Source organism: Argentina silus, assembly GCF_951799395.1.
Source record: "Argentina silus genome assembly, chromosome: X".
Lineage (NCBI taxonomy): Eukaryota > Metazoa > Chordata > Actinopteri > Argentiniformes > Argentinidae > Argentina > Argentina silus.
Genome location: NC_139653.1, coordinates 38,617,038 through 38,639,537, shown reverse-complemented (window position 1 = coordinate 38,639,537; position 22,500 = coordinate 38,617,038). Strand labels below are relative to the sequence as shown.

Below are 22,500 nucleotides of genomic sequence, written 5' to 3'. Positions count from 1 at the left end.
ACTACTGGCTGGAAGCACCCCATGCTTAGATATAGACACAGCATGTTAGATGCAACACATACCCCCCCCACCCCCCACCCCCCCACCCCCACCCATATCCCTCCTAATCCCAGCAGTGGACCCGTTCAAAGAGACAGACTTCTGCCACAGCAGGGGAGAGGGTTGGAAGAGACGGATGAGGGAGAGTTAGAAATAGGATGAGAGAGTGTATAGGAGAGGGGGAGAGGAGAGGAGTGTGATACAGAGACATAGCCAGGGTGAGGGTAGAGGGTAGAGGTGTCATCCAGTGTCCCAGCCCTTCTGAATATTTCACTCTCTGATCTCTGAATTATGTATTTCTCCATAAAGCCCTTTCAAGACCTCTTCTATATACAACGCACTATTATAATCTATACAGCAGCAGTCCACTCATCTCAGTAAAGCTCTGATTAGAAACACTTCTATCTCACTAAGAGCAATCCTCTTGAGTGTTAACACATATTAACACATACACAGAGAAGGCTGTGTTTGATAGATATTTAGATATTTCCATAGTTCTCTTAGTCAGAGCATATATACACTCACCTTAACACTTTATTAGGAACACCTGTACACCTTCTCATGGTGGAGGTGGTGTAATGGTGTGGGGAATGTTTTCTTGGCACACTTTGGGCCCTTTAATACCAATCAATCATCGCTTGAATGCCACAGCCTATTTGAGTATTGTTGCTGACCATGTGCATCCCTTCGAGGCCACAATTTACCCATCTTCTAATGGCTACTTCCAGCATGATAATGCACCATGTCACAAAGCAAAAGTCGTCTGAAACTGGTTTCATGAACATGACAATGAGTTCAGTGTCCTTCAGTGGCCTTCCCAGTCACCAGATCTGAATCCAATAGAACACCTTTGGGATGTGGTAGAACAGGAGATTCACAGCTTGAAAGTGCACCTGAAAAAAATGCAGAAATTACATGATGCAATCATGTCATCATGGACCAGAATCTCAAAGGAATGTTTCCAACATCTTGTGGAATCAATGCCACGAAGAATTGAGGCTGTTTTGAGAGCAAAGGGAGGTCCTACCCAGTATTAGTATAGTGTTCCTAATAAAGTGTTTGGTGAGTGTATATATGTGGCTAGGTTGTGTGTGTGTGTGTGTTCTATATATATATATATATATATATATATATATATATATATATATATATATGCCATTTAGCTGACGCTTTTATCCAAAGCGACTTACATTACAGTGAGTGCATACATTTTTCAGTATATATGGTCCCAGCGGGTAACGAACTCCCAACCTAAGCATTGTTAGCGCCATGTTCTACCAACTGAGCCACAGAGGTCGAGTGAGTGAGTGAGTGAGTGAGTGAGTGAGTGAGTGAGTGAGTGAGTGAGTGAGTGAGTGAGTGAGTGAGTGAGTGAGTGAGTGAGTGAGTGAGTGAGTGAGTGAGTGAGTGAGTGAGTGAGTTTCTCTTTGGGGCTCTGTATGGTCTGCATGGTCATCTCCCGCTGACGGTCAAAGCCCTGTGGACCTCCTTACATATTCCAGAAGCCTCTCTGGCTTAAGGGGCATGGCCTCTATGTCCTATCGGCCAGTGGTGAAAATCTGGATTCATGGGAAGCCCTCGGCCCTTGGTTGTGGAGGGGAGGTGGATGGACCTGTGGCTCTAACCTGAACTACCCCACACACACTACAAACACTCTCACTCTCCCTTTCTGTTTCTCTCTAACACACACACACACACACACACACACACACACACACACACACACACACACACACACACACACACACACACACATACACACACTCATAACTGTATGTAGCTCATCCTTTAATCCTGCTATGCAAGGCTCTGCCCCCAGGATATAAGACCTAGACCCCCAGCCTGTGGTACTAGGGGGGCCTTGGTCCTGGGCTCTTGAAGCAGGAGTGGAGGAGGGAGGGAGGTATGGAGGGAGCTGAGGGCTATAGTGGAGCTCAGTGGGTGTGGGAGGGCCCAGAGTGGCTCTGGCTCGGTGGTGTGGCCTGCGCCCTGGGGTGTGGAGGTAAAAGGGGTAACCCTAACACTTAGGCCCTGGATGGACAGAGCAGCTCTAATACAGACTTAGCATTAGCAGAAAAGGCTCCTAGAACAGTAGCATCTTCCATTCGAGATGTTAACCCAATGTTTAATATGGACATTTGCTGTCAAATGTCTGAGAGAGTGAACCTGAGCTTTTCTGTTCAGAGTGAAGTGATGTGAGAGGTTTGGTCAGACTGTAGTTCTATAATAGACAGGACTGGTTGGACTGTAGATCTATAGTAGACAGGCTGCTCTGGCAGGATCATTCATCATTATGATGGTATAAAACCACAGTGCTTCTCTAATTGATGCTCTCTGCTAAGAATACAGCAGGAAGCAGAAACAAGCCTGGGAGACGATGTCTCATGAATAATTGATTGAATTTGTAAGATATCTCTGTCTAATTGTTTTGTTTGTTAATATTTCATGGCCATCATTAAATCCTCTAGATAGTAGCAGCTACGGGCTACAGCACCCTCTCCTGAAGAGTAGATGGTTCAGTCTCTGTCTGCTTATCAGGGCTCAGATTCTATCTAGAAAACATATAGCGTCACTATACCAGCCAGCCAGACTGAACACTGAAAGTATAGAGCTCTGAGATGGACAGTAATACACAATATCATCAGTGTTTTATCAAATAATCTGCAGTGTTGTTCCATCCATTGTTTAACTGTACAATTAAATTAATGCACAGCCCTAAATCCCTATGCTGTGAATTGGGCCTTACAATTAAGGTGGAAACTGGTTTTAATAAGACTTCATGTTCTTAGGCCCCGTGCATGAACACACACACACGCACACACACACACACGCACACGCACACGCACAGGCACACGCACACACACACACACACACACACAGGCACACGCACAGGCACACGCACACACACACACACACACACACACACACACACACACACACACACACACACACTGAGGCCTGTGGCGTCCTTGTCTTGTCTGTATGCTGTGCCACCTAGTGGTGTGTGTTGGCATTGCCCTCAAGAGAGCTGTAACCTCCTGGCCTCATCATACATGACTGTAGCAACACTATCTACATCAGGAGAGGCTGGTGGAGGTAGAAATCAGAGGATGGGCTCATTAGCCACGGTACTTTGAGCCTAGTGAACAAGCCCGTTTGAATTTCCACAGTTGGGCTTTCTACTCCCGCCCCGTATGATCTCCAGTTTGTTTACATTATCCAGTTTGTAATGTGGTGAACTATGGCAACACTAGCAATACATCAAATCCTCCAGTTTCCCAACAGGTTCTGGTAACTTAAGTACTTTATGTCAATTCTATTTGTAAAAAGAGGTATTCAAATCCATTCAATTGTGTAGTTACAGTAAGCAAACTTGGACTATGCTTGCGACCTACTGAGTTTGTTAGCTAACTAAAGCACTTGGATGATAAGAATATCCCGCCCTCCCTCTAAACTGCGTCCCTAGCCCTGTTTGGCCTCATATGGACCAGGGGGGTAGAGGAGGCTAAAAAGCCTGAGTCTTCAGCACTGAATACGCCTGGACTAAGCCCTGTGGAAAGCCAGCTATTGTAATGCATGGAATGTAATGAGGATGGTATACCAATGAGCAATTAACAATGACCCCATCTTCCGACGCACAAACCCTTCCGATGCACAAACCCTGGAACGGGACAGGGACTGTAGTTTATATACTTCTCTCTGTTTGTTTGTCTGTCTCTGTCTGTCTGTCTGTCTGTTTGTTTGTCTGTCTCTGTCTGTCTGTCTGTGTTAGTGTCTGTCTGTCTGTCTGTCTGTCTGTCTGTCCCTCCCCCAAGTGTGTTTATGTCTCGTGTATAGTGTGTTTCTTGCCTGGCTGGGCTGTGCCTCAGTGTAAAGTGCCTTGCTGATTCGAAGGGACATTTTTCCAATCGTGCGGCGCTGCTGCTAATATTCTGTTTGTCGTTGGGCATGAGGCTGATATATCACTCCCTCTCTGCCTGACATTCAGATCCACTTTGATTGGCATGTGGATGAGAGAACACCCATCCCATACACAGCACAATCACACACAGACACAGGCACAGATACACACACACACACACACACACACACACACACACACACACACAGACACACCTAGTGTGTAACGGGGGTCTATGGTTAAGCTGGTGTGGTTCACTGTTCTGTAGTCAGAGAGTGAAGAGACTGCATGGTTGTGGTTTATCCCCCCCCCCCCCCTCACACACACACACACACACTCCCCGACAGCAGCACTAGTGAAGGGGTCAAACACAACCAGTGTCTAATAGAAGATTGAGGGGAGGGGAGGAGGGGATCGAGGGCTGTTCCCCCCTGGACCCCTCTATCTGTGGGCGGTTAGAGGTGTGTTTGTTGAGGGGTGGTGGGGGTGATGGTTGTGGGAGAGGTGTAGGAGGCAGGTTTAGCCCCCCTCCTGGCTCCCTCTCCTCCTTCTCCCTGGGCACTGTGCTCTGCAGCAGACCCTTCCCCTCACACGGGGGTGTTTGATATTCAGGCCTGAGTAATTAATCACAGAGGAGCAGGATGAGCATTTGTTTGGTTTGATTGAGAGGCCTAGGGGCAGAGGAGAGAGGGCTGGAGCAGAGGGACGGGATGGAAAGATGGAGTGGAGGAGAGGAGAGGTAGAGGGGTGGAGCTGGGGAGGAGGAGGGTCTGAATTGGGTGGTTCTGGTGAGGGCGGGGGGCTGGTTATGCCTCTGAGCCCTGCTGATAGGAAACTACTGTAACTGTCTCATTCACTCTTAATGACGGTAACCTCCAACCTCACACAAAACACACACACACACACACATACACACACACACACACACACACTTCTTCTCTGCGTATCTCTCAACTGAATACACCAGTGTTTCTCCTCCACACACTTAATACACACAAGATTGCACGTTGTGGGCTGGCTGCTGTTTTCTTTGTTGTTTTCTAACCTGATGAACTGTGTAATAAGATAACTTCTCTCACTGTAAATAATGACTCCCTAACTTACTCTTTATGTTGAATAACCTTCTCATCTCACTCTTTAACTGTAATACCTCTCGCCTGGTTTTAATAACTCCTCTCAGCCCTAGAGATAATGGCTTATCTGTCTGTAAACATATTAACCCCTCTTCTGCTGTATCTGTTGCATACTGTCCCTGAGGGTCTCAGCCCACTTCAGACTGCTCCTCTCTGCTCAGTAACAGAGAACTACTGGTGTGGCAGCCAGTGGCTCCGCTGTAGCTAGAACTGATAAATCTGATTGGGCCATTCAACATTGCTGCTTTTTTATTATTATTGCGGCCTGCATGGTCCCACCATGCTCCACACACACACACACACACACACACACACACACACACACACACACACACACACACACACACACACAGAGAACATACATTTCAGGGCAGATAATGTAGCAGGCCCTATTCCACCTGATGGTAACCTTATTACATTATAACCTCCTAACGAACCTCTGCTAATCTAGCCTGTAAAGAAGGGGTCTCTCTCTCTCTCTGCCTCTCCCCCCCCCTCCCCTCTCTCTTTCGCCTTGCCTCCTATCCCCTCTCTCTCTTGCCCTCCCCCCATGTCCCTCTCTCTCTCTCTCTCTCTCTCTCTCTCTCCCTCCCTCCCTCCCTCCCTGCATGGCCCTAGGCCCCACAGCTGTAATTACGTATCTAATAATGACAATCTGATTTCACGGAGGCCTTGCAGCCACGACGGAACGAAGTGGAAATGAAGTGAAAGACTTTACCAGCCCAAACACTCTGGTTTTATTACCTAATTTAATAAAAGTCCATCACAGAATTACCAGACCATCAACTGGAGGCGCTAAATGGCAGAGAAATATACCTGCTCTAATGCCCACCACACTCACTGATATCCACATAATATCTGTATATACTGTGTGTGTGTGTGTGTGTGTGTGTGTGTGTGTGTCTCAGGCTGTGTTGTGAGGCCTCCTCTCTCATTGTTTGTGGGGGCAGCAGCCCCGTGAGGCAGCCAGGAGATGAGAGATGGATAAACAGTTTGATTTGCTGCTATCGCCTGGAGCGGTGCACTGGAGAGATAGAGGAACAGAGAGAGAAAGAGAAGGAGGGAGACAGAGGGGGAGAGAGCAAAACAGAGAGAGAGTGTGAAGCAGAAGGATAAGAGAAGGGGGGGTGCAAGGAAGACTAACAAGCAAACAAAAAGAAGCCAAATCAGACTCTCTCTGTTTCGCTCACTTTCACCTCTTTTTCTCTTTTCCTTCCCCCTATCTCTGTCCCCCTGTGTAGCTGTGACTGGAGGGGAGGGGGAGACTGTAGGGAAGCGGAGATGGGCTAGTAGCTGTGACTAGAGGGAGCTAGTCAGGGGTTCAGCCATCCTCCTGGAGTGGTTGTATTAGAGATGTGGAACCTCAAACTGTGGCGGGAGTTTACGGGAGTTAACCAGGCGTGGCGGGGGTGTGACAGGAGCTTTGTCTATGTCCAATTACTGAACAAAGACACCAGCCGAGTCACAGGGAGAGAGGCACAACCTATGGCCTGCATGACACATGCACACACAGACACACACACACACACTCAAACTCAGACACGCTCGCACACACACACATACCCACACACACAGTCAAACTCAGACATGCACACACACACACACACACACACACACACACACACACACATTCAGTCAAACTCCCACTGTCTTGCTCTCACATCAACATCCTGTATTCACTCACAAACAAACAAACACTTCCACCCACCTTCAGCCTGTATTAGTCCTGCAAAGCAGTGCCCCCCTCTCCTCTCCTCTCCTCTCCCTTCCCGTTGGTGAAAGTTTCAGCTCATTAGGTGTAATGTTATTGGAGACTCACTCATCAGGCAGGCAGATAGCAATAAGGCAGAATGGCTCCTCAGAGGGCTTAATGCTGTGATATAAATGATGTGCTGGAGCAGAGATGTAATTAATTTACAGGCTATATTGATAGTCCTGCCATACCCCGCTCTATATTGTTTCATCTCTGTTAACATCTTCATTATTTGGGCAGAAGAAGAAGAAAGAGCAGAGTCTACATGGCTGATGAAAGATGTGTACACTCTCTTCCATGTTTCAGTATTTCTCCTAAATCATTGAGTTATTATAGCAACAATAAACAGCTGGGAGACGACACATAACTGTAGAAGTAGAGGATTCTGGGTAAAACATGTTACAGTGCAGGTGAGGATTATGGGTAAACCAGGAGAGATGGATTATTTTCCCATCAGTACTGTATCTCTCATGTCTCTTTTTCTCTGTATGCCTGTTCGAATGTGTCTGTCTGTCTGACTGTGTGTGTCTGTCTGTGTCTGTCTGTCTGTCTGTCTCTCTTCCAGCCAAGACAGACGAGGTGCTGAGAGCCAAGGTGAAGAAGGAGGAGGAGGAGGCCAAGAGGAGGATGGATGAAGGTGATATACATGCTTCCTGGAACATGATCTCAGTGATGTTGAAATCTAGAGTCACAGTTAAACACTTCAATTCCACAGCAGGTTGTGGCAGCTGAAAATATACATACAGAAAAATAGTATCACTACATATTGAGGGTAGAAATGTGCTGGATGTGCAAGTAGTAAATTCATCCTGTCATCCAGTACCTCTTACCTCAGTACCAACATGCGCACGCACGCACGCACGCACACACACACACACACACACACACACACACACACACACACACACACACACAGCATCTCGGCACTTATATTCAAATTAAATCAGAAGCAACTTACTGTGGAGCAACAGGGAGGGATAGCAGTTATTAAAGCCTTCAGATGGATAATGACATTAATTTGTGCGTGCGTGCGTGTGTGCACATTGCTGTTTCAAATTGCTATGACGATGATTTCTGTGTTTTTGCTATATTATATATTTCAGTTGTTGCACATGTAGGTGTTGTGTTCCAGGGTTGTGCCTCTCTCTCTCTCTCTCTCTCTCTCTCTCTCTCTCTAATAGTTTAGTAGGTTTGGGTTCAGCAGGACATTGTCTGACCTTTAAAGTTCTCTGACCTTTTAGCCAAATGAAACACAGCCATCAGACAGTAATTAGCCCTGCAAACCTCCTCTGCTCTCTGAGTTCAATCTCCCTCCTTCTCCTATCTCACCCTTTATTTTGTCCGTCATTCTCCCAATCTATTTTTTCATTTTTCTTGCTCCACCCCCCCCCCCCCTCTCTCTCTCTCTCTCTCTCTCTCTCTCCCTCTCTCTCTCTCTCAGTAAAGGCATTGCCAAAGTGTTGAGTGAGTGTGTAGCTTGAGGCTACACTGCTCAGCTCACAGTCAAGTAGGTTTCTTAAGCAAAGTTCACGCTGTAATCTCGCCTTTTGGAATCAATTGACTTTTTTCCCCTCAGCTCAAAGACACTTCATTTCTCACTCCAACCATTCCCGTTTTATTAAGTAACGTGTTCTGGCTGTGGAGCGCTGCAAGGCTTGTTTTATTCCTGGCCCTCTTTGGAGCTGTACATAAATAGCAGGTTGAGCACGGTGTGTGTGTGTGTGTGTGTGTGTGTGTGTTTGTGTGTGTGTGTGTGTGTGTGTGTGTGTGTGTGTGTGTGTGTGTGTGTGTGTGTGTGTGTGTGTGTGTGTGTGTGTGTGTGTGTGTGTGTGTGTGTGTGTGTGTGTGTGTGTGTGTGTGTGTGTGTGTTCAAAGTGGGCCTGCTGACCCTGCAGCCTCTCCAGACGCCCAATAACAGAGAGCTGGCGTCATGCAGCAAGCCCCGCCCCTTACAGGCCCTGCTCCTCAGTGGGCTTTTACGTGTGTGTGTGTGTGTGTGTCATGGAGGAGGTGGGCTGGTATTAAACATCAGATCACTGGGGTCTCCCAATCTCTCCCACTGGGGCTCCCACAGTTCACCCCAACTAGAAAGTTCTGCTTGAACCTCTGAAAAGAACAAAATGAACAAAGAAGCTGGAAGAGGATAATACCTCCTACACTCACGCACAAATAGATTCATGTCCAACAATGCTAGCAGCCTAATCGAAACCATGCTTGATTCATGTTGATGCTGTGATATTCACTCTATTATTATACGGTGGTGTTTTACCATGCTTGCTGGCCCTCAGCATAGAAGGTTTTTATCAGGAGAGCATCCTGAGCAGGGATCAATACTTGGCCTCCTTGTCGTCATTTAACAAAGTAGTTTCAACTTGAAAGGAATGTTTGTCTCTCTGTGTAAGGCCAGATAGTTCTGGAGCAGAAAACTAAGGAAGAGAGAGCAGCAATGCATGTCCGCTATGTGTTCCTGTCTTGACTGTATGTTCTCAGATAGGTTGGTTTTTAGCTCAGAATGGTTTTAGCTAACAATGGTCTAGACCAGAGCAAGCACGCACACATGCATGCACGCACACTGGCTCAGTGTCCATCAGGGACTCCGATACAGGCTGCAAGCCACCTGAAAGGAGGTTCAGATCCAGGGACTCTTTATTGTCTCAATGCTTGGCCGTGCGGTTGCACCATATTAATCCTCTCTCTCTGTGCACAGCTGTTGCACTTACACTGAAGGGAATGTACCTGTGTTATAATAAATGAAAAACAAACATTAGGAAGGAAAAAAAGGGGGAGGAAAGAGAGAGGGGGGATAGATCAGTTGCTTTATTCCCCACTAGTCCTCTAGGGTAATGATTTGAGAAGGTGCAGATGAATCAGGTGTTCGTGAGAGTGTGTGTGTGTGTGTGTGTGTGTGTGTGTGTGTGTGTGTGTGTGTGTGTGTGTGTGTGTGTGTGTGTGTGTGTGTGCGCGGAGATCAAACTGGGCCTCATTAAGACTGTTAATTCATCCTCTTTTCACGCGTGTGGTTGTTCAGAGGAGCGGGAGGACAGTGGCGACACCGAGCAGTCAATATGGAAATGAGTGTCAAATGCTTAATAACCTTACCGTTCCCACGGGCAACCATGCCTCTTCAAAGACTCATAGACCGTCATCATCGCTGCACCTGGATGTTAGTCGACAAGATAAACTCAAACGGCTGCTTTTCCTTGGGTTTTATAGCATAGCTGATGGTAGCCTATATGGTATTTAAGTTGTAGGCTATGCTGCTCTGTCCCCATCACCCCAGACCGCGGCCAGATTGGAAGATCACATATTTTAATGAGACATATAATAGCTTTTTAACCCATATCATTAGGGGAATATATACTACGTTCTGCTCTTTTGGCATTAAAACGAGAGAACTGTTTCCTAATTACGCTGTGTGTAGGACGGGTCACGGGTTCGGTGTGTACCTGTCGGTGTGTGTCTGTGTTCGGGAATTATATAGCCATGAAATATTCAGACGGGTTTCTCCCCCTCTCGCGACCCCGCATCCATTAACACCTCATCACCGTTTAACTAGCTCTGTTGTCAATCACGCTCCCGGCCCCCCTCCACACTATCCCCGTCCTAAAGAGGCAAATGTCTGGACTTCGTCTCTGGCCTCGCGTGTAGGACAAAACAAGCAATAGCAGTAAGGGAGAGAAAGCCCAAACCAGCAGAGATGTATTTTACTGTGTGCGTGAGCTTGCGTGCGTGCGTGCGTGCGTGTGTGTGTGTGTGTTGGTATAGGCCCATGGGCTACATTTCATGTTCTACACAGTTTTAATTAGAGCTTCCTGTAGTATCACTTTCATTCGTAGCGTTTGTATTAATATTGTTTTATTAAAGTCTGTGATTATATGCTTTACTAAACCATTTGTCAAACGCAGAATTTCGCTCAAGCTTTTATTACAGTGTGCGTAAAAGTGGCCATGCATAAGCGCAAGTGTGCGCGCCTTAGATCACGCTTCATAATAAGCCAAGTGATCCGTATTCTAATCGAAAATAATAAATAGTCCTGGATCGTTGATAACAAGCACTTGTAATCGGTCTACCCCTCCGTTGATATCTTTGATGGTAATAAAGGACAGGAAATTAGAGGAGAGTAAGAGCGGGGGTTGGACATTGATGCTTAATGTAATCTGCCTGGAAATCAAATTATTTGACCTCGAAGCCCAACAATACAAACTCCTACCGGACTGCTGTTAAATATTTAGCACGCGCCTGTCATGAATACAAATGACGCACAAATTAGAATCTACAGGCGCGTGACCCCCGGTATCACACCCGGGGAGCGCAGGGGGCTCGCGCTGCTTTAAATGTTTTAATTACCGGCGGTTCCTGCCACCGCTAGCCTACTTGAAGGACAAGCGTAGAAATTCAGCACCTGGTAAACATAACGGATCTGGTGTTGATTATCTCCCTACATTACGTCAAACAGGGATATGCCTAAGCTTTCGTGAATTACATCAACAAATGGCCATAGCATAGGCCTATTTACAATGTTGTGTCGCGTAGCCAACTTTAATGCCTACCTACCTTACTAAGCTAGACTACCTCTACAGGCTTCCCATTGTGGCTTGCTTTATTTTTCTGCAGGCCTAATTCCCCCCAATCAGACCGCTGGAGGCAGGGGATACTGTTGTACTCTTATGTGCTCTGAAGGGAAATCATTTACAGTGATTTTGATGTAAGAAAATCTGGTTTGTATTGATTTCATATTGATCTTGGGGTGAAATCATCGCTTGTCGTTATTTGTGATGGATCGCCTTATTTGTTGCGTTATTATGTTCAACACAATAATATTGAGCGTGCTGAGGAATATTGTACTGACAGTTCACCGGTTTTATGGTTTTTATTTGTAGCACGAATTAAAAAAAATAAGATTTTGCTGCGCATAGGGAATTCCTTTGCGAGAGAGGCATTGGCCAAAATGCCTAGATCTACAGGCCAACATCTATCAATAGGCTATTTCCAATAAAACGCTCTTTTAGCAGAGTAAATGATTCAGCATCATCCTACATGTATAACTAAATACCATAGATTTGTTTCTCCCCTAAATTAATTTTGATTTGGAACTGAATTGTGTCGCCCAGTTGAATCGTCCCCTCTCCTTTCTTCTCTCTCTCCATTCACGTCCGTGGTTCGCCACATTGAAATGATTAGTTATGCCTGGCTTGTAAGCACTGAATCAGAGTTATGGGCCCTGGGGAAATAAATTTGGCAGAAAATCAGTGTGAGAAGATTTAATTATCGTGCGTAGACCTTTTTCCCGCCCTGGCCCACTGAACCCCAAACCCCGCGCGCTGCAGCCAGATCTGTGCACGGACGCCAGGCTTCTCCTCCCAATGTGTTCCCTCGCTCGGTGATAAGCCAAGCAATTACTGTTTTATTGATTTTTCATCACCGCAAATTTAAAGTTGATTTTTTTCCCCATTGGAACGTCATGGTGGGTGATTAGGTGACCTCCCAAGCGGTTCAGGGAGGAACGGAGCGTGGCAAATTCTACTAACCCCGGAACGACCCCTGTTGTTGCGAGATAATGTGATGCGGCCCCGCGCGGCTGTCACCAGGGCAGCATAGGGACGCGACCAGACGCGTGCACGGTGTAGCCACACATTAGCGGGAATGTTTGATTTGAGTCCACCAATTCCAGTAATAGCCTAGATTAATTGCGCAGAGATGGCGCGTGCATGGCACGGGTCAAGTGGATGGATGACTGACAGCACCCTTTCACCTGTGTCGACCGTGTCAATCGGTAATCGTTTTACGGGTCACCCTAATCGTTGTACATTTCAAACCTCAAAGAGTCAGTGTATCCCGGTCTCTTTCCTCTTGCGTTTGAACACAATGCTAACATTTAGTCTTCTGTAATAATCTAAATGGTGTTTGTTAAAATGTGTATGATAATTTCTCTTTAATAGTCTAAATTAGGGTGTAGCCTATGTATCTTGTGGTCTAGAGGCAGAGGTAGAACTCCCTTGTACTGGGAAGGATGCTGTGTCTGGACATGGTCACACTGAGCTGTGTGTGTGTGTGTGCGTGTGCATGCGTGTGTGTGTGCGTGCGCGTGTGCACGCATGCATTTGGATTTGGCGTGTGTGCATGTAGTGTGGCCTGGTTGTCACAACCATGTGGCCCTCATAAGGTTTATCATCAGACAGAGTTCATAAAGGAACCAGGAGGGGGCTCCCACTTCGTGTGTGTGTGAGTGTGAGAAATGCTTGTGTGTGTAATTTTTGGTGTGTATATTTGTGTTAACTGTGTTGAAGACTTTGGTTTTGGAGGCCTGTATTGTGGTCAGGTTTCAGTGTGGGAAAGAGTGCTTCTTGGGACAGGGTTTGTGTGTGTGTGTGTGTGTGTGTGGGTGGAGGGCTCATTCACACCTCATCAAGACAGGGCTGGTGGTCCCAGACTCGAGGGCCTGTTATGGGGGGCGGGTTGCGGCTGCAGTTGGGTGAGACACTGGGACATTTGGAGGGGAAAGGTCATGAAGGGGCCTGCCATGGACACCCCCACGGACACACACACAACATATCAATGACGTTGTGTTGTCGTCCTTCCTTTAATAAGTGCAAGTGCAGGGAAACAGTAAGGTAATATATTAAACTACTTTACGTTTATTAGACTAAGACAGAGGTCAGTAGGGGCACTGTGTCTAATTACCCCCCACCTGCCCCCCCCCCACACACACACACACACACACACACACACACAGGCGGCCATGACCTTTACTTTTGTGGATCAGACTCTCCAAACGAGTGCTATTGGTGCTGGATGTCTCAGGCTGTACACACACACACACACACACACACACACACACACACACACACACCAGGGAGGCGCAGAGAGAAAAGAGAAATCAATTACGAGCCCACGGGGGGAGGTTGGGGGAGGAGGGGGAGGTTGGATGTCAACAAGGCTATAGGTCACCAGTGCCTGTGTCATTAGTAAATCTCTTCTTTTTCCTGGATTCTGATGACATCATTTTCATTTTAAAGACGTTGCTCCAATTAAGTAATTAGTTTGTTGGGGTGTTTCTCTCATTACTGAGCTGTTCATGAAAGAGCTGCTGACCAGTCCAGGACAGGAAAGTGGAGAGCAATGCACTTTTCCCCTCTCTCTCTCTCTCTCTCTCACACACACACACACACACACACACACACACACACACACACACACACACACACACACACACACACATACACAAACACACACATCAATAAACATCAATAAACCAAATGTCTTGCAAAGAATATCCACTGCATGTTTCAATAATAACAATAAAACTTGACTGTGTTAAAGTTACATTTGAATCATCCAGGAAGGAAGGAAATTGATAGGAAATGCTAAAATTGATAGTTAAGAGTTCCGTCCACACTTTCTACACAGCCTTACAGGCCCCAGTGCCCCCGGCCCACAGAGAGAGATGGTCTGGTCTTGAAGACGTCTCTGGTCAGGCTATGAAAGCTATACATTTTAATACAACTCTCTGATGCTTAACAGACATGAGCCATCTGCAAACACTCACCCACCCCGCACACACATACACACACACACACACACACACACACACACACACACACCTGGCCTTGGTTACCCCCCCCCCCCCAACGCCAAGTCAAAAGCCACCCAGCGAGACTGAGCTCTGGACAAGGGCTGAAGGCTGGACAGCTTATGATGCACATACTTGGAATCTAAAATGTATAAATGTATGATAGAAATAGATTTAATTATTTAATGATGTGAACCTGTTAACGCAACACCTCTATCACACTGTGTTCAAGGTGGAGAAGAGGGAATAGGTGCTGGTGACCTCTAGGTTGTACACAGAGGCCTTATAATTACGCCATACATCTATACATATAAGAAATACATTCATTCATCTAAATTACTTCCAGGGTCTATCGTAAACAAGTGTAGAAGAATATGACTGAAAGCTAAGGTTGACTAAGGAGAGAGAGAGAGAGAGAGAGAGAAGTAAGGAGAGAGAGGAATGAGATGTTGTAGGAGATAAGAAAGACAGGAGAGAGATAGGAGTGCTGGATGCGTGGCTATGTCGTCTGCCTGTCGTTAAGGTTTGTGTTTGGGAAATGAATCCAAGATTGGTTCTTTATTGAGTGAAGAGAGGAGATGGTGATCAGTGGGAGGGGTCAACTGGGGGCAGGCGAGGGGGGAGAAGGGCCGGCTACCATGTGTCCTCAGCTGCCCTGCTACAGCAGGACTGTCTGTCATCTGGTACGGTATAGGACAGCAGGACTGTCTGTCATCTGGTACGGTATAGGACAGCAGGACTGTCTGTCATCTGGTACGGTGTAGGACAGCAGGACTGTCTGTCATCTGGTACGGTATAGGACTAGAGGACTGTCTGTCATCCAGTATGTAGTCATGGAGTTTACTGTGTGTCGTATAAGGTGCTGTGGTAGTCAGTGAGTGTTGGCCTTGGGGAGTCTCTGTATGGGTCCCTGTATGACAGTGATGAAGCTGTCATGGATGAGGGGTCCGTAGAGACCAGTTGACTCAGAGATAAGGAGGCGTAGCACGTGTACAGATTGGGATGAGGCCGTGTCTTCTATTTGGGGGTGTGGCGGTGGTGGGGCCCTTGATGAGGGGCTGTATGGATGTGGGTGGATGTAGGGTCTCATGGGGATCCTGTGATGCCACAGCATCATTAGACAAGCATAGCCACCTGCTGTGCCACTGGGCGTCCCCCAGTTTATGGGGACACACACACCCCCTTGGGACAAGATTGGGACATCTGGCTCAGGCTGCCCCCCCCCCCCCACACACACACACGCATACACAGTGTGAGCCACTGACACAACACAACACACACACACCCCTGGACAGACAGCTCCTGATATCTGATGGATTAGTTACCGCTCTGATAGGGACTCTCCAGTGTGATCCACTTGCACACACGCACACACGCACGCACACACGCACACACACCAAGAACTCCAGTGTTTCCCCTCTCTCTCTCTCTCTCTCTCTCTCTCTCTCTCTCTTCCACTCTCCCTTCCTTCCCATTGAGTTCTGGTCTTTCTAGGCCCCGGGGGCTGCAGCAGGGTATTAGTTATGCAAATATTGATGTGCAGCTTTGCCCTGGTAGCTATCAATTGAAATCAGCTAATCAATGGTGCTAATAGCTGCTCATTAGCTAGTTGATGCATTCTCAGGCCTAGCAAGGGAAGCTGTCAGCAGCCTAATCAATGCAGTCTAAAACTATTACCTGACCATGAGCCTCTCTCTCTCACACATACACACACACACACACTCACACACTCACACACACACACACACACACACACACACACACACACACACACACACACACACACACACACACACACTCTAAGAACAGTGCTGTGTATTAGACCTTTCTCTTCTGATTTGGGCTGGAGATGCACAGCGTAATCTAATGATGATAATGATGAATGACAATACTGATAAAACATTCTCTCTATTGATATAAATATAGGCCTCCTATACTGTTTTTGTAGTTGAACTGTTAGCTGTTTGATGAGAACTCTGGATAAGCATGAGCCACATAAATAGATATTGATATTTTACAACTAAAAGGAGTGTTATTTTATTGTAGTTTGCATGTATTCCTTGTGATGTACGGTATGAAACAACCTGTTTAGGCCTCTAGATAGAAGGAAGCAGACTTTGATGTGGTAAGGATGTGTTAGTTGAGTGCCTCCAGCACTGGGTGAAGCGGAGCCTCTGAGTGTTTACTGTTGACTTAACCCTGGGTTACATAAACAACAGCAGCCCACAGGTAGATGGGACCCACAGGGACATGCCAGAGGAAGATGCTCTGTAGCTGGGTGCTGAGGTGGGCAGAGGTGGCACACAGCTGATATAGCCATTAGCCACGTACGCTAATGAAGTGGTAACTAGACATGGCTAAAGATTGTAAATACAGTGTAGTGGGGGAAGTGGGCAGGGCTGGCTGGATAGCTGGGGAGGGGGTGGGGGCGGGGGGTGGATGCAGTGGCCGCTGGTGCATCGCCAAGGGGGTGTGGGGGTTTACAGAGATAAATCATTAGAGAGCGGGTTATTGGAGATGCAGAGAGATAAAAGACTGAAGAAGCCAGTAATTGCCTTAAAGATCAGACTACAGAGCATTACTGGAGCTTTTACAAGACCTGCCAGCAACAAAAGAGACGTAATTTATGAGCTCAGCGTAAAAGAATAGCATAATTGCATTAAAAATTAATGCTAATGAGCGCTAAAATGGGGAAGGTGGTTATTATGAAAGTTTGTATTCATCTTCTCCGGGTTGAATGATGGCTACTGCCTTGATTAATGGCTTAATTTCTATCAATTAGCAGGCAAAAAACCTCCTGCGAGACAGGGCCTAAATTGAGCATCGAATTACACATCCTCATTGCTGAGAGAGAGGGGCGGGGGTAGGGTGCTGGCACTTACTGCGGCCGGGACAGCAGGGAAGTATGCGTGCGTGCGTGCGTGCATGCGTGCGTGCGTGCGTGCGTGCGTGCGTGCGTGCGTGCGTCTGCCTGTGTGTTTGTGTGTGTGTCTGCACGTGTGTCTGCATGTGTGTTTTATTTACTTGCACTAAGACCTGCATTTTCTCATTTGTGTTAACATTCCATCTTTTTGTTTTGTTTTATTTTATTAAAGAGCAGATAGGAGGGAGACTGTAGTGGTTGGGGTGTGCAAGGCACATAATACAGTAGGGCAGAGAATAGGACCACAGCAGCACCATCCCTAGTACATCAGACATCCTGCTGTATCCTTCACTACGGTGCTCAATCACACCTCTTATGCCTGCCTGCCTGCCCGCCTGCCTGCCTTCATTTTAATACATTCATTAGCGCTCTATTGCGTTTTATTGTCTTTTCTACAGTGTAATTCCAGAACACTGTTATAATTTACCTTCATTTGTGCCCGTCCTCCATACAACACGCAGTTAGTTCCCCTTTATTTATCTTCTCTCCACACAACAAGCGGCGTGGTAATTTAGCTGGCAGCGTAGCGCACTCAATTACTGGAATTAATCAGCAGCAGCCATATATCCTGCTCTGTTCCTCACTGACAAACTGTGGAGCAAAGTCAAGTTTATAAAGACACCATCGGTTGGTCCACAAGCACTTGGAAATCTGCTGTCTCACAGCCCCCTCTGCTGGCAGGAGACAGTTACTGAGACAGCCCCCCCCCCCCCCCCCCACCCCCCCTCTCGCCTGCTCTCTCTGTCCTGGCTAAACTCGGATCACTCAGGAAATCTCCCTTCATTGCTTGTTTTGATTTTCTCTCTCTCTTCCCTGTAATCAATGAAGTGGACAAACAGCTATTTAGAGAGCAACAATCTAATATTGATTCCAGGCTGCTCATCAGGATGCCGTCCGACTAATTTTGGTAATGAGTTTGCAAGTGAGTTTTCTTCCCATCCTACTCACTCACGCACACACGTATGCACAGACACACACACACACACACACACACACACACACACACACACACACACACACACACACATCCACACACACAGCCACCCACGGATCAATCATTAGCCATTGCAATAACGTTAATGAGCAAATTCGGGGATGATAGATGAATCAGGTGTCAATATTAGCCATGCTATTGATCCTCCTGTTTGAAGGCCTCCCTGGGTCCCTGAGCATGCTCGTAATAATGACACTTAGGACAGACTAACATTTAACTGTCAGGTACATGCTGTACTTGGAAGCCTTTGTTAGTCCAGTCTTGTTCTATGTCCGTCCCTCTCTCTCTCTCTTCCCTTCTTTCTCTCTCTCTCTCTCTCTCTCTCTCTCTCTCTTTGCCTCTCTATTTTCTCTCTGTCCTTCTCTCGCCACTGACAGAGAAAGAGCTTCTAATGCGGTGACAATTGAGTCGACCCGCTAAATTAATTTGCCAGATAATGTGTCAATATTAAATATCAACTCTGACCTCCGGGGCTGCCGAGAGCGCTTGCCGGACCGGGTATTGATTTTTCTCTGTCTGTAGCTCGGCAGGCCTCCTCTCTCAAAGTCCATTATTTTAGATTTTCCTATGAAATACATATCTCTCTCCGCTGACATCTGACAAACAGCATATGGGGGTTATTTTATCTACCAATAATGTGTTTGTCAAAGAGTCTGAGTCTTTAATGGGTTCCTGCTGCGCGGACGTCCACTCTCCTGCCGACGGGCTGTCAGTGATAGAGCTGGGCAGATAGGCTGGGGGAGTGTGTGTGTGTCTGTGTGTGTCTGTGTGTGGTGGGGGGGGGGTCTCCTTTTGGCTGTTAGCTCAGAGGATAAGAAGGAGAAAGTGGAGGGGTAATCGTCATTAATTGTTGACCAGAGGAGGGTTTTGGCCCATTCAGACACACGCACACACTCACACACACACACACACACACACACACTCACACACACACACACACACACACACACACACACACACACAGGCCTAGTGTGATGGTTGTCATGTGAAGGACAGGCCACAGTCTGGTGGAGGATATTGGGCCGGCGCTCAGATTATCCATCTAGCTGCTCGTTCATGGTAATAACTATTTCTGGAGGCACTGTGTCTCTTTCTGCCGCTCTCTCCTCACTCAACCAGACAGACTGACAAACTGTCATGGATGAAGGCTTAATTCTAGTTGTCAGTCAGTTGTTCAATTCTCCAAGTAAATATAAATCAAAACTAAGTTTGTTTGAACTACATTATGTCTCCCTCCTACTGTCCTACTCTTACCTGAAGTGTGTGCTTGTGCTTTTGATGTGTGTGTAAGAGAGCCAGAGTGTGTGTTTGATATAGGCATATAATAAAACCCAGAGTAGATTGAGGCAGATGATGAGAGTGCTGTAACACTAGCGCTAACGCTAACCAAATGAAAACCGGAACAAATATTCATTTATTCATTAAACAGGCGACCCAGGAAGATCTGTTGTGACAGTTCTCAATGGATGAAATCAAACCCTGTCATTAGCAGCAACTGGAGTGCCTGCGTGCGTGCGTGCGTGCGTGCGTGCGTGCGTGTGTGTGTATGTGTGTTTGCCTGTTTGCGTGATACAGCTTGCATCTGTGCTTTCCTGTCAGGTAACTCGAATGCAGCAGCCTTTTTACATGGATGGCAAGCCTAGACAGGAGTGTGTGATAGATTGACAGAGAGATTTGTGTGTGTGTGTGTGTGTGTGTGTGTGTGTGTGTGTGTGTGTGTGTGTATGTGTAAGATTGACACATAGAGAGATGGGAGAGTGCAGGGGAGGATAGATGGAGAGGTAAGTGGGAGATGAATATTGACTGATCAGTGGGAAGATTGATTGACAGCTAAAGAATGATTCAGACTCGCTCTGTCTGTTTTGTCCCTGTTGCTCGCCTCAGACACTCACACATACGTGCTTTTCCTCCTACGCCAAGGACTGTTTTTAAGTCTCTTAAATAGTTTCACATTTAGACAATACACTATACACCGAATTTTACAGCACTTATTTTTACGGCCCTGTTTTAGTTGGCGCATTCCTGGTATTTAAGGAAGGAAGTTATGTTCCAGTTGATATTCCCTGGTATTTACTTCAATTAATTCACCTTAATGGCTACATTAGCTAACCTGTCTGTCCCTGTCTAGATAGAGGCTTGCAATAGTGAATCATTGTTTTTTTTAGCCAGGTGTCAAAAAGCATCACTACTAATCCTGCTGTCAACCATCCTAAATGTAAGATGCTCACCTCTCTCCAAAACCCTACTTCTTTCCCTTTGTGTGTGTGTGTGTGTGTGTGTGTGTGTGTGTGTGTGTGTGTGTGTGTGTGTGTGTGTGTGTGTGTGTGTGTGTGTGTGTGTCTCAGAGGGGACTTCTCTGGAGGAACAAGTGAGAAGGATAAAGGACATCGAGGCCATTGAGAGCGAATCCTTTGTTCCACAAGCTTTCAAATCATCCAGAGACGGTGTAAAGGTGAATCCTCTCTCTCTCTCTCCTGTTATTGGATTCCCTCCCCAGTGTCTATCTGTCCTGAGGCAGCTACTCAGGCCAAATCTAACATTCCTATTCAATGCTGATTGGTTCCTGCGTTTGTTCCTACCGCCGCGTTTCCATCTGCCGTCACCACAGAAGCGGGAGAGCCAACACAAAAGCAGCGGCAGTGGGCCCCGTTTCTCTCTCTCCCCCTCTGCCCCTCTCGGCCAACGCAGACGCAGGCACAGAAGTCATTATTGAAATGCTACGGTCTCAGAAGGAGCAGGAATTAGATTAGCTGTTCTGTAGGTCTTTGGACAAAAGGTGACACATGGAGCAGTGGTCTAGATGACAGGACAGGACCAGACCAGATCAGAGGGGAGGACTGGGAGAGGGGGGACAATTAGAGGAAGGGAGGGAAAGAACCCCCGCCCCCCCCCCACCACCACCACCACCATTCTGTCTCTCCTTGGGCTGAGTCCCGACCCTGTGCTGCTCAGGAATCTCAGAGGGTTAGATACCAGCAGTGTCTCTAATAAACACTCAGTTAGCAGCAGATCTACTCCTGGTTAGTTCACATCAGCAGATCTACTCCTGGTTAGTTCACATCAGCAGATCTACTCCTGGTTAGTTCACATCAGCAGATCTACTCCTGGTTAGTTCACATCAGCAGATCTACTCCTGGTTAGTTCACATCAGCAGATCTACTCCTGGTTAGTTCACATCAGCAGATCTACTCCTGGTTAGTTCACATCAGCAGATCTACTCCTGGTTAGTTCACATCAGCAGATCTACTCCTGGTTAGTTCACATCAGCAGATCTACTCCTGGTTAGTTCACTCTGAGGAAATTATGAGGACAGAGGGGGTGAGGTAGTCCGGTTCCTTAGCATCCAAAAATCATTAACTCTCTACGCGGTTGATTAAAGCACCACATTTGGTATAAATGTTCTTTGGGATGTATAAATCCATTTCAGAAGTTTAAGGGGAGTATTAATCTGCGCATGTTGCGTCTGCAAGCCGCAGCACTAATATAGGAACTGTTTCTATTTGAGACACGTTGCACCACACGAACAGTTTAAACTAGTTTATATGACCTTGGAAAAATATATTTTCAAGCATTAACAGATAGGTTAATGGATTCTGGAGGGAAATGGATGATGCACAACATCCAATTTGGTCAATCATAGGTATGAAATCTAACTTTTAGTTAACTAGCTGGCTAGTATTAATATCCAGGAGGGTTTTATATTGTTTGGCTGTGCATTCATCTCTCGTTTTGCTATTTTTGCTAATCTATCCTGATCGCATTTAATGTGGATATACCAAAATGACGGTCGCTCCTTGGCGCTCACGCACAAATGATTACACACATTCTCACACACACACACACACACACACACACACACACACACACACACACACACACACACTCTCACTCACTCACTCACTCACTCACTCACTCACTCACTCACTCACTCACTCACTCACTCACTCACTCACCTCTAAAAAGAACCAGAGTACTCTATAGAACTAGAGTGATGTTTAGGCGGCTTAATGTCTGAGTGCCAGATACATACTTCCACTGCCATCTGCTGGACAAACACAAAACTGCATCTAGTTCTGTATACCTTCATGCAGGAGTGTGCCCTTGTTTGTGTATGCTTGCACATCCTGTGATGCAATGTGAGATCATAAGGCAGAATATGGTACTTAAAAAATAAATGTTATAGATTA

The 22,500-nt window shown here is 46.6% G+C and overlaps 1 protein-coding gene across 3 annotated transcripts in view; it reads left to right on the top strand.

Moving 5' to 3' along the window:
• Positions 1 to 22,500, top strand: part of rsrc1 (arginine/serine-rich coiled-coil 1) — a 102,013-nt gene that overhangs the window by 77,456 nt on the left and 2,057 nt on the right. For all 3 annotated transcript variants that reach the window (XM_083695510.1, XM_083695508.1, XM_083695509.1), the window contains exons 7-8: positions 7,392 to 7,463; positions 20,659 to 20,765. In XM_083695510.1, coding sequence (XP_083551636.1) covers positions 7,392 to 7,463; positions 20,659 to 20,765 — 179 coding nt within the window. The remainder of the gene's footprint in view (positions 1 to 7,391; positions 7,464 to 20,658; positions 20,766 to 22,500) is intronic.